Raw genomic sequence first — 12,198 nt, forward strand, 5'->3', positions numbered from 1 at the left:
CATTTTTCACCCTCAGTTAAGGAAAAGCCCTAATACTTTCTTTTCTCTGGAGTGGAAAAGACTCTCAGACCACAACAACAGTTTCAAACCCATAAACTAAAAAAGAAAAAACCCCCAAAAAACCAACAGCAACAACAACAAAAAAAAAGTTCTTTGCCTGGATATTCTAGCTTTGTTTTATCCAATCTGAACTCCAAGCAGCCCTTTAAACTGAAAAGCTTCATTACAGGAAAATATTTCTCTACACAATACTTTCAAATGCAGTCATGAATTTGCATCTGCGTTTCTGGTAATCTTTCCACCCTCTTCTCATCATCTTTGCTAGATGTCTCAGTGTGTTTAGAAGCATGTTGGAAGGGAAACGTGGGTGAATTATTTTTGTTAAACATCTTGTCACAAGTTAGCTGTTAATAGTATTGTTAACTTACTTAGTATTTTCCAAGGTCTTCTGCATTTTCTTAGTCATCTTCTCAATGGCACTTTGTCTCTTCCCCTCTGGAAGGAGATCTATTTTGTTCAGAACTACCACCATCTTCTGGCAGGCAATTTGCCCAATTACTAAGCACTCTGCTGACTGCGTCTGCATCCCTTTTGTCACATCTATTACAAGCATCATCAAATCAATAATCTGGGCACCTGGAGGAGAATTCAGAGTCAGTACTGCAGCAGCATAAAAAGATTAAGCATCATTTTCTCAAATAGTTTCCATAAAAACTATCAGTATATGTAAAAAGACCCAAAAATATGAACGAAATACAAGCCAAAGTAAGCATCAAATGCATGGCTATGTTTGAAAGTAACACTTAAGGAACCAAAGCTATTATATGCTACCATTGGATCATAAATAAAATGGAAGCATGTGATAGCTTACGCGTTCCTCCATATTAACAGTTCAAGTTTAAGGATATGAAAAGGCGGGGGGGATAAAAAAGAAAATTACCCTTGTAGCAACACAAGCATGACACTAGCCTCAATTCAAAAAGATAACCTAAGCAGCTAAGCAAGAACATAGTACAGCCAAAGTAACACACAACATTGCAGACAGTTGCACACTCTGAGCAACCCCAATACGAGCCAACTCCTTGCTGCATAACTACGCCTGCAATCCTCAGTCCCTCATCATGCAGAACTGCAGCATTCTGAATTTAAGTACTTTTAATATTTGCCTTAAAGCTTTTGATCAGAAGAATGAGAAATCGATACAATTGTTCCTTGTTCCTTCGCCTTCTCCAACCTTCCCCTCCCCCCGCTTTTTTTTTTTTTTTTTTTTTTTAAGCTTTTACAATGGCTATGACAACAGCTACCCTTGTTCGTAATTCCCATGAACTCAGGATAGGAAATCATTCTGAGGTTGAAGTGCATGGGTGAATGAGTGGGTGGGAGCTACAACAAGAAAAAAAAAAATTATGGTTATAAATGACTATTTTCAACCTAGCAAAGCTTTCATCTCGTAATAATGAATGCTAAACCCTTCAGAGCGCTAGTTGGATAATCATGACATTTCCAAAGCTCCTGCACAATCTTCATTCATTCAATGCAGAATAATTTCAAATTATCTCTCCGTGACAAATTGAAGACAGACTTTGTATCTCCAAAAGTATTTTTCATTTTTATTGTTTCAAGAATTGTACTAATTTAGAACTTGCTTAAATTATAACACAAACATCATCAAGGCTGTACAAGAGGCTCAGACTTTATACACCATACAGAAGTGCAGACCTAAAGGACAGGAAGCAAGGGGAATCAACAGCATGAAAATAGTTCAAGCAGGACAAAACTCTGAACAATCAGAATGCATGCACTTTTGTGAGTACATACAGCAGGGGTTTTTTAAACTTAATACAACACCCGTATTTTGCATTAAACTATACCGCACAGTAATTCTTACTACACAGGTGACACCCTTAAAATAAATGGGAATTAATAATTAAAACCAAACCATCAAACTGATTATTAATACTATAAAAAGTGCATCTAATAAAATAACAATGCTGCAGCTTAAGTTTTAGCTAACTCTTACGACTACTAGAGCATGGCAATCCTCATGCTCTAGAATTAAGCCAAAGTAACCAGACCCGAATGTGGCCTTGAAGGAGTGGCTGAGAAGATCTGTTATATATGGTGTGGTATCTCTTCCCTCCAACAGGAGACAAAATCTGCACTGAAACCGTTATATGCAGTTTCAGTACAAGGGCCACTATCTTGGTACACTAAATCAACTGCTTTGAATACATCTGTTATAAAGTAAATACAGCAATTACAAGTATTTATGAATCTATTAGCAACACTTTAAAAGAACCGTAAAAATCATCAGCCCAGTTGCCAGAAAGTCAAGAGTGTCTACCTCAGGGCATCTCAAAGCAAAGAGAAGATGAACAAAGGAAAAATAACTGTACAGTCCATGGAAAGACTCCAGAAACCCCAGAAAAGTTATCATGACACTCCAGATGAAAATACATTACAGTTAAGGAAACAGCAGCATACTCAAGTTAGCAAATATATGCCTCAGTACAACTATTGTTCCTCCTCGAAATCTGTAACATGCTAACTGGCCACTGTTTGTAAGAGATGTTGCAAGATGGAACCAAAAGCGTGGCGGGGGAGACCTGGCACCCAAGCAGGGTGGGAAGCCATCGCACTTCAACAGTCATGGAACCAAACGAAAGATCAGGACAGCATTGACAGAAATACTTTAACTGCACTCTCCCCTGAGGGTGTTTTGTACATGTCTACTCACGCATATCAAGACATGAATGCTCAAGTTTACAGGACTCTTGGGCAACAAGGAAAAAAAAAACCCACCACACTGAGATTTAGTTCCTCAACTCTCTGAGCTGTTTAATAAGCCATCTCTGACAATTCACCTTCTTCCCAATCCCTCAATCTTCTCCTAGCCAGTTTTACTTTTACAACCCATTTCCTTAGTTGCCCTTTTTCATGCATAATAGTTCATTAAATACTAAAATGAAGTAATCTAGGGAAATCAAAACAAAGTGTACAGGGATTCACAAACATAACATTTCTAATCAGGAGAGTTGGCAGGTCACTTGTAACAAGGTGACAAAACTTGTCAAACCAAGAACCCCTCCAAAGAACATGGAACATCTCATTCAGTACACTTTTTCTTCATAGCATGTAAATAGTAACAGCAGACTTACTATTGTCTAACATCATATTTGCAATTTAAATAATCTCTATTAGACTATTAATCAATCAACTCACTACCACATCGAACGTTCCTGAAAAAGGAACAATGCTCCTGAAGAATTTTTTACCACAGACCAAGATTTAACCAGGGAAAGTGAAGTGAGAATGGATTATATAAGAGTATTCTCATGTATGTAAACATCACTTGGAAAAACCTTTTGAGGCATAAAAATATTACAACCATACCAAGCAGAGGCTCCAAAACCAACAAGAATAAAAGAAGGTGACAATATCACTCAATAAACCTGCACGATCTGACCACAGAACACCTGCCTTTTGTGGGAAATGGAACAAGAAGGAACTGAAACACTCTGCTTTTGCTCAAAAAAAGGAGACAGGATATGGTCCCACACAGTTAAGAGTGATATGGAAAAGATGAGTGTTCCTCAAGCCCTCAAAGCAGGCACACACCTTGAAATTAATCTGAACGAAGCAGAAAGACATGCAAAGGACAGATCTGCATATAAGGAAGCACAGCAATCCAGAAAAATATTTTATCTGCATTGAAGCAGGTCATATAGAATCAATGATAAAGTTAAATTAAGGTAGTCAAATGATTTCCCCTACAGAAAGAACAGGGGTGTAAACTTTTATTTGCTGTTTCATCTATGAATGAGGTGTTCAAGAACATTCAGAAAGATAGAGTCCTCCTGAAGTGTGATTTCTCACTTTGCTTGAAAATGAAAGATGAACTATCAGAGTATCCTTTGTGTGATGACATACAGCTCAGATGTAGCCCTGTAAAAAGCAAATGAAAAACTAGTTGTCATCAGAAAACACAAGGGGGTGGGGAAAGATGGGAATTATATTGCAAGATAAGCAGCTAAACCACAGCACAAAACCAAAGTAAAGCAGATAGTCTGAGTGAAGAAAAACAAACAAGAAAGATAATACATGAACAGAAAGAATCTGGATGACAGCCAGATACAGGAAAGACGCAACAAGACCAGCAGCACAGCATCACAGAGAAAAGACTGCAAGAAGCACCAGCTGAACTTGGAGGCAGCAGCACTCATTTGTACTACAAAAGCAACAGGGAACACAGAACTCACAGGTATTAACAAAAACACCTTCACAGAGAAGAGAGAGAAAAAGTCTAGCCCCTGCTTTGAACAATCGCATCCAACCCACTCTTGCTTCTGAATTTTGGGGGGTATCTGATTATGAACAGTCACGAGGGAAGTAACTTATTACTCTCTACTCATTGGACTAGTTGAATCAGAGATGTCATAGATTACGACAAGTTTCAAAAGTGCAGAAGGCAGCAACAAAGTTTCCCTAAACTGGCCATCAGCTCCATTTCTCCAAGCGAAGAGCAAAACAATACCACATGCAGCACATCATTCACAGTCAGCTCTCACTCCTGATCCTGAAAGAACTCCCCAGCTGCTGTCTGAGGACACCCAAAAAGACAGATTACCCAGAAGAATAACATGCATTAAAAAAAAAAAAAAAATCATGTATTGTTGATGAACTTTTAATCTTTAGGACAAAATTCATTGCATTCTCTGCATTTGTGTTATTTAGTATATTGTATCTTCAAATCTTTACTGAAATAGGAAAAAAGACCTAGCCAGAGTTCTAGACAACAAGGATGCAGACTTTCATCCCCTGCATTAGATTCACTCCTCATAAATGTGTTAAGTAGTATCACACCCACCTTTGATTTCCACACAGCTTATATAAATAAAGCACACTTGATTTTGCTCACTGAAGTTAAAGTAGGGAGTTAAGTCCAAACTCTGCAACGTTTACACGCTACTGTCTCAGATCCTTACACAAAAGTATACAATTAGTAAACTCAGATGTGTTATACCAGCATTCACAGGGAAACACCATGTGAGTACCCAACCTGCAGGCTGCAGAGTTTTAAAAACTGTAAAGCACTATCATTGCCATGTTTATTTTGGAACAGAACATTACATCTTAAATAACAAGTCTCCTTCAACCTCCATCACAGAAGTTGCTGCAGTTCTGCATGCACATGAACTCAAAACCCCCTCAGTTTGGACAACCTGTTGCATGCTTGTAAATCACATACCCAAACTCCCAGACTGAGTGAGCATAGATGGAGCCATAGAGCAAAGTGCAACGGTTACAGTAAATTAAAGAGGGCATTATTAGGTCTAGGGGGAAAAAAAAAAAAAACACCTAAAACATTTCAGTCTCTCATATTACTTTATCAGTTCAAAAAGCTTATTACTACTTTATTATATGTGTACACTGTGCCCACTTTCAGAACTATTAGGTTATAAACTCCAAGCCCTCAACTAGCTAACAATTTCAGCATTACTGAAAAGGAGAACCAAAAAGCATTGTCAATGCCTTTGGGCATTGAAAGGCAGAAGGCTCAATTGTTTTCTCTTCAACAAAAGTAAATTAAGAATATTAGAGCATTTGCAACTACTACTATTTTGGTAAGCATGAGTTTAGTATTGCATTAGATTCCCCATAATCTATCAACATAAAGCTGACTTGACTCCAAACAATAAAACCTGGGCTAGTGGAGGAAGAGGGGTCAAGTCCCACTGTGAATGAGCAGAAGGTTTATGCATGCCACACAAGCATGACCACGAGCAGATTCTGACTTGTGGCTTCTTTAAGCTACTGTGTCCTGTCCTGTTTGTGGTAATCTTTTTAGATGACTTCGCACAAACAGTACAACTCCTGTTCACTGGCACCAAAAGGAAGCAGAAAATGGAATTTGAAATGTAAAAATAAAATAATTGTGGGCCATAGGCTATAATTTGATTTCATGCTTTACAAGGAAATGAAAGAGGACTCCTTAAACATACTACTATTTTTTTTTTTTAAATATGCTTTTTACCATGTTAGGATTTCCTCTAGAGCAGAAGAGAAAACAGGATTGTAGAAAATGTACCGTTCTCAAGTATCATTGCTACTCAGGGGCAAAGCTCTGTTTTAATGTGCACTTCCCATTCTGGGGAAGAGGAAATTCTTCAATTAATAAACCGGGTGGACTGAGGCAAGTTTTTAAGGTTTAATCAATTTCATCTGCACATAGGATAAAAAGACTGACTATTCTACCATTTTTGTTTCCCCTATTCCCCTTTCAAAAAAATAATAAAATCAATGTTTTATTTTAAATTCTTTGAGGTTAGTATCTCCTGTGTCAGGAAATATTGTCTCTATCATGCAGAGAGTATGAAACTTCCTTCCCCCCCCCCCCCCCCTTTTTTTTTTTTTTAAGAATCTTTATTCAGAAACAACTAAATTATTCTCTGCTTTCATATACAGTAACACCTTGGGAGATGCTAGAAGTTGCACAGGATTTTGCTAGGTACCTTAGAGGAGGCATTGTGATGAATAAGGAAGATGTTTTATGGGATAGAAAATCTCCCAAAATTTAAACAGAAAGAGGCGTGAGGGGGGGAAAGAGACATGCACACAACTGGAGTGCATGAATTACACATGAAGAAACCCTCTGTAAAGCAATGCAAATCATGGATCAAAACTGATACCACAACTTTCATTAGGAAACACTTTGAAAAGAACAGGAACTCATGGAGTTCAAGCGTCCCACCACCATTTCCCAGGCATGCCATTCCTAAAGGTTTCAGCAACTGTAAGCACAAACAGGGAGCTATGCAGCTTCAAACTCCAGATAGCTTAGAGTATCTCTGATAGTGAGGGTCAGACCGGCAACCCACAAGATGTCTTTCTCAATGCACAGTAAAGCTTAGAATTATATGCATTATATTTGATTTTTGAACAATAAAGAAACCGCTGGTTGCACAAATTCCCTTTAAATGAAAACCAGCCACTAAGGTCTTTCCTGAACTGAGAGCTACAAAGAGAAAGCAGGATGACCGTAAGGGCATATTTCTAAGAAGTTCATTTCTTGTTTGACAAATAACCCATCTTTTGCAGTTATTTATTTGTAGTTCTGAGTTCGACTCAACTATAAATAGTAAGTGATGGAAAGAGATAATTGCTAACCTCTTATTATAAATAAGATAAATAAAAGGGCTATTTCGTAAAAGACTTCACACAAAAATCCACTTGGAATATACTTTATACTTCATCTCCCAGATGAACCAGTGTGCAAGATTGTCCCGAAGAGGATAAAGGCAATGAGGGCCTCTACCCTCTCCTTTGTCAAGTCATCCAAGGATCTTCCTTGTTTGAATACATTCTAACTACATGTCAGAAACAAGTCTGTGTTCTTCAGAGGGAGGAAATGCCTGTAATGATTACAGTACATCAATAAGCTTGATTGGCCATGTTGAAGTTGCACAGACAAAGCTGATAAGGCCTCCAATGAAGGTTACAATAAGAAAGTCTGAGGCATATCTTCCAATAATTTATTATCATATGCTGACCCAGCTATTGCAATATTGTGCATACGAATAAGCTTATTTAAACAGATGACTTATGGGGAAAAAAAAAAACAAACCTGAAAGTGAAAACTCCCTCAAAAAAGGCATTACAACACAGGAAGAAAGAAGGTCATCAAGAGATCCTTTGCAAGACTTTACAGAATGTAAAGTGTCCCATGTTACCTTTAGCCTCTTCGGAGAGGTGTTGTACAGTAGGCCATCCATGAAGCCCTAAACGATCTTGAGAAACTTGATCTAGCTTAAAAGTTGCCTACTTAGAGGTGGCTGGCCCACCTTTAAGGGTTGGAACCAGATGACCTCCAAAGGTCCCTTCCAACCTGAACTATTTAATGAGAAGACAGTGCTATAAGAGAGTAATCACTTAAACAAAATCAACAACAAACACACACAAGAGTGTAGAACAAGAGACTTACCCTTAGGCATTTTCTAGGGACACCTGGAGATCTTAGACCTAGAGTAATTCACTATTACGGTAAGGTAAGCCTCAGGCAGAGCAACTATGCTTACAGACCAATTATTTTAAATTCCTTTTTTTCCTCTTTCCAAGTTTTTTATTCTTACTACAAATTAAATAATACTTGAAAAAGTTTTCTTACTGCATGCTTCTAGTCATGCTTTCTGAAACGCATCTGAACTGTCAGACTTCTGGGTCAGGAGCTGCAGTGTGAGTGGAGCAGCAGGGCATTCCAGACCGTAACAGGCAAGAGCAGGAGGCCTAGGAATTGAGGTGGGGTATGCTGAAAACATGAGAAAAAAGGATACACTTGACCCTATGACAGACAAAAAATTAGTATTGAGCTATTGACTTGACATCTCTCAATGTATTATTTTCCAGTGCAGTTCTGCGAGCTGGGAAGTTTCTGCTCCCATCTATGCTTCCTCAACACCATGCTTATTCAGGTCTCCCACGGCTGATGGAGGGTCCGATGAAAGGCAAAGTTGAAGCTCAGACCAGTCAGTTCAACTCAGCAACACCAGACAGCTCTCCTCTAGATTAGCAAGGTGACCCAGCTGACACAGGGCTCCAGGGAGAGCCAGAAGTGAAACAAGGAAGGCAGCAGGACCAAACAGCCAGGAGCTGCAAAGGGGAAAAAAGGAGAGAGCAAAGCAAGCCGCCTGCTTCTGGGGACAGGACACTGCTGCAGGCCAAGCTGTTCATGACACAGCAGCCTGAGGAATTTCCGAGAAACTTAAAGCTGAATAAATGGTCAATGTATTGTTAGGAAGTGTTGGAAGAAACTTAAGTACACATGTATTTACACAAAACTAGTGCTGTTACTTTAGAAAATTGCAAAAAGACATAGTCATTACATGTTGTTCAATGCAAAATTGTTTTAAGTTTAGAAGCAGTCAAAAAAGTTTACAGTATTAGACTGTATATGTGATGCTGTCCTGGTTTCAGCTGGGGTAGAGTTAATTTTCTTCCTAGTAGCTGGTACAGTGCTGTGTTTTGGATTCAGTATGAGAATAACATTGATAACACACTGATGGTTTAGTTGTTGCTAGGTAGTGCTTACGCTAATCAAGGACTTTTCAGCTTCCCATGCTCTACCGACTGAGAAGGCTGGAGGTGCACAAGCAGCTGGGAGGGGGCACAGCCAGGACAGCTGACCCAAACTGGCCAGAGGGATATTCCATACCATGGAGCATCATGCTCAGTACATAAACTGGGGAAAGCTGGCTGGGGGGTGCTGCTGCTCAGGGACTGGCTGGGCATCGGTCGGCGGGGGGTGAGCAATTGCATCGTGCATCACTTGCTTTGTATATTATTATTACTAGTAGTAGTACTTTATTTCAATTATTAAACTTTTTATCTCAACCCACGAGTTTTCTCACTTTTACTCTTCCAATTCTCTCCCCCATCCCACCGGGGGTGGGGGAGTGAGCGAGCAGCTCAGTTGCCAACTAAGGTTAAACTACGACAGATGTAATAATGAAATAAAATACTGCATTTAGATCCAATCACTTTCTGAAAAAGGCATCTGAAAGATAAACTGGCTTCAAAAAAAGGAAACAGAAATAAATGCAGTTAAGTTCTTCACATACTACTTCATTTACAAAGAAAAATCCACATTAACAGCATACAATGACAAAAGCACATGAAGCTGAGCAAGAAAAGGGAAATAAAACACCTCTAATAAAAGAGCACTACCAATTATATAATGGTAAATAGCATAACCACCTCAAACTCAGTGCTGCTAGATACCATTTGGCTTCAGACAAATGAAAATACAGATTTGATATTTACACAATTAAAGATTTTTAAAGCTACATCCAGCTGGATGAAGTATCATTGTTCATAAAACATTTCTGTTTTTATCCTGCATACGAGGCATTAGGATGAAACTTAAAGCAAGGGACACTTCATTCAATCATTGACTTTCTTGCTTTGACCCGCTGAAACATTCGCTTTGACTGTTTCCAAAGAAAATGTAGCAAATTAGATGAGTAACTACTAGAGTCTGGCATTTCAATTCCTGTTCTTCAAAATATTTCTGAAGAAAACCAGAAAATCACCACAAATGAGAATGCTCTCTGCTCATTGTCTATAGGAAAAGTAAACAAACGTTGCCTTGTAACAAGAAAAACCACGACACTGCTACAAAAAAGTTAGCATTTGCTGAATTACACAACACCATGGTATTTCAGCTGCATTAATTTCTTTCTTGGCTTGAAGTTGAAAGTGCATGAATTGTGAATTATTTAGCAAACATTAACTTTTTAAAGTGTCATTCATATATACGTATATGCAAATACAGATACCAGTAAAGGTGGAAAGTTAAATATTTAGGATACTGCACAAACGAGTGTAAAAGTTACCTAACATTTTAGACGGAACATCATTATACAGCTTATCATCCTTGGAGTACCATTCATGGCATATAGGAGGAAAAACGGTTACTTCATACACTTGAAAGCAAAACAAAGCACAGAAGAAAACAATTGGGTTGTTGCCATTTGGGTTGTAACCTTTTTTTTTTTTGCACTCCATGCCTATATTACACCTAGCACAAAAAGGTTCAGTTCCATAATTTGGCATCCAGACTATAAAATATCTCAACAAGAAAAAGTCATACCAAATTTCTGGGTTCCCAAATGACATACGAAAATGGTACCTATAATTCCACTGATTCATATCAGACTCAAAATTAGAGGTTTGCAATGAAGTGCCCTCTTCCTTCTGTCTAGAGTTGAAGTTCATAAAACAAGGTTTCTGAAACAACGTGGCAATAAGTTGTACAGTAAATCACCACAGTGTGTTCAAGCTTCAGGAAAAAGAAAGGTGCAAAATAAAAAAGGATACTTGTAAAACCCCACTTTGACCTCCTCAGACAATACTGCATGCTGAAGGTCCTAGTAAGCTTTCCTATGGCCTGATAAGCGATTAGTTCAAGTTTCAGACTTCTTATTCAGAGGTATCTTGCTTTGGTATCAAGGCCACACGTGTTTCTGCACTGCTCTGAAGAATTGAACATAACATAACATTATACTTGGGTCTTACATAGTGACCATAAGTGGTCCCTGAAGGTCCATAAAGTCTTTACAGTAAACACTGAAAAGCAAACAGGTCAGAAGAAACAAGATTAAAAAAGTACCCTTTTTATAGTCTTGACTCACATCAGCTTTACATTTGCTCTCTACAAGATCTCCCACCAAGTTTCAAAGAAAAAAAAGTAAATATATTTGCATACAATAATGCTAAATATGTTGGGGAAGAAATTGACTACAAGGTATGACCATTCTGCCCACTCCCTCTCTCAAAGAGTAGACAGACAGACATTGTCTTTGAAGCTATTTCCAAGACCAGAAAGAAAAAGTAGCAGCTAAACAGTATAAAAGGAATCAAGCATCCGGAAGAATTACGAAGGCACTGAATCTGCATGAATGAGGACATGAACCCATCCCCAGTTCCACCAGACTTCCACGCATCTGGAGTCTTCCACTCCATCCCTAAAGACTCAGCTCATGCCAGACAAACAGACTATTCCCAGCTTCAGGAATATTGCACCTGAGGTTTTTCCACTAATGATAAACACTGGAGCACGGAGACAAATAGTGAGTGAAAGCCTCTACAGCACCTACAGTCATGGAAATTCCTGCTACCTCCCTAATACTACAGGATCCTAAGGCTTCAGCCTACAGCAGGATATACTCATATGCCTATATGATATACTCATATGCCATATACTCATTATGAACTACAACAGTCATACAAAAACAGGTACTGGAGAGAGAAAAGTGGTACATTAAAGATGACTGGAATAACTTAATGTAGTTTCCAAGGTTGTTTCAGGGAGAGTAGTACATAAACAGGCAAACAGTACCGACACAGACATGTTTTCCTTCAAACCAGTTAGCTACTTCAGGCAGCGGACTTCTGCACTAGCTTTTCAGAAATTTTAACACTCTGTTTTCCAAGAACAACACAACTAACAGAAATGTTTCCTAACCAGTGTGTTCATATTTCTGTATTTATTTGATTATACTATTACATACAGGCACAGTACTGGACTCAGAGAGGGGAAAGAAAAACAGACACCTGAACAGTAACTACAAAGTTTCTGTAAATTCTATTCTATATCAGTGCTATTTCACACTCAGCTCTTCATCTTTTCAAGTTCTTTTAAAA

General features: G+C 38.5%; 1 protein-coding gene across 1 annotated transcript in view; it reads right to left on the bottom strand.

The window, feature by feature from the left end:
• EEFSEC (eukaryotic elongation factor, selenocysteine-tRNA-specific) overlaps nucleotides 1–7,772 on the bottom strand; it is a 101,111-nt gene extending 93,339 nt beyond the window's left edge. Inside the window, exons 1-3 of the mRNA XM_009321047.1 lie at nucleotides 7,731–7,772; nucleotides 1,305–1,383; nucleotides 429–636 (exon numbers count right to left, since the gene is read on the bottom strand). Coding sequence (XP_009319322.1) covers nucleotides 429–636; nucleotides 1,305–1,383; nucleotides 7,731–7,772 — 329 coding nt within the window. The remainder of the gene's footprint in view (nucleotides 1–428; nucleotides 637–1,304; nucleotides 1,384–7,730) is intronic.
• Between the last annotated feature and the right edge of the window lie 4,426 nt (nucleotides 7,773–12,198).

This window comes from Pygoscelis adeliae, unplaced genomic scaffold (assembly GCF_000699105.1).
Source record: "Pygoscelis adeliae isolate BGI_AS28 unplaced genomic scaffold, ASM69910v1 Scaffold453, whole genome shotgun sequence".
Classification (NCBI taxonomy): Eukaryota; Metazoa; Chordata; class Aves; order Sphenisciformes; family Spheniscidae; genus Pygoscelis; species Pygoscelis adeliae.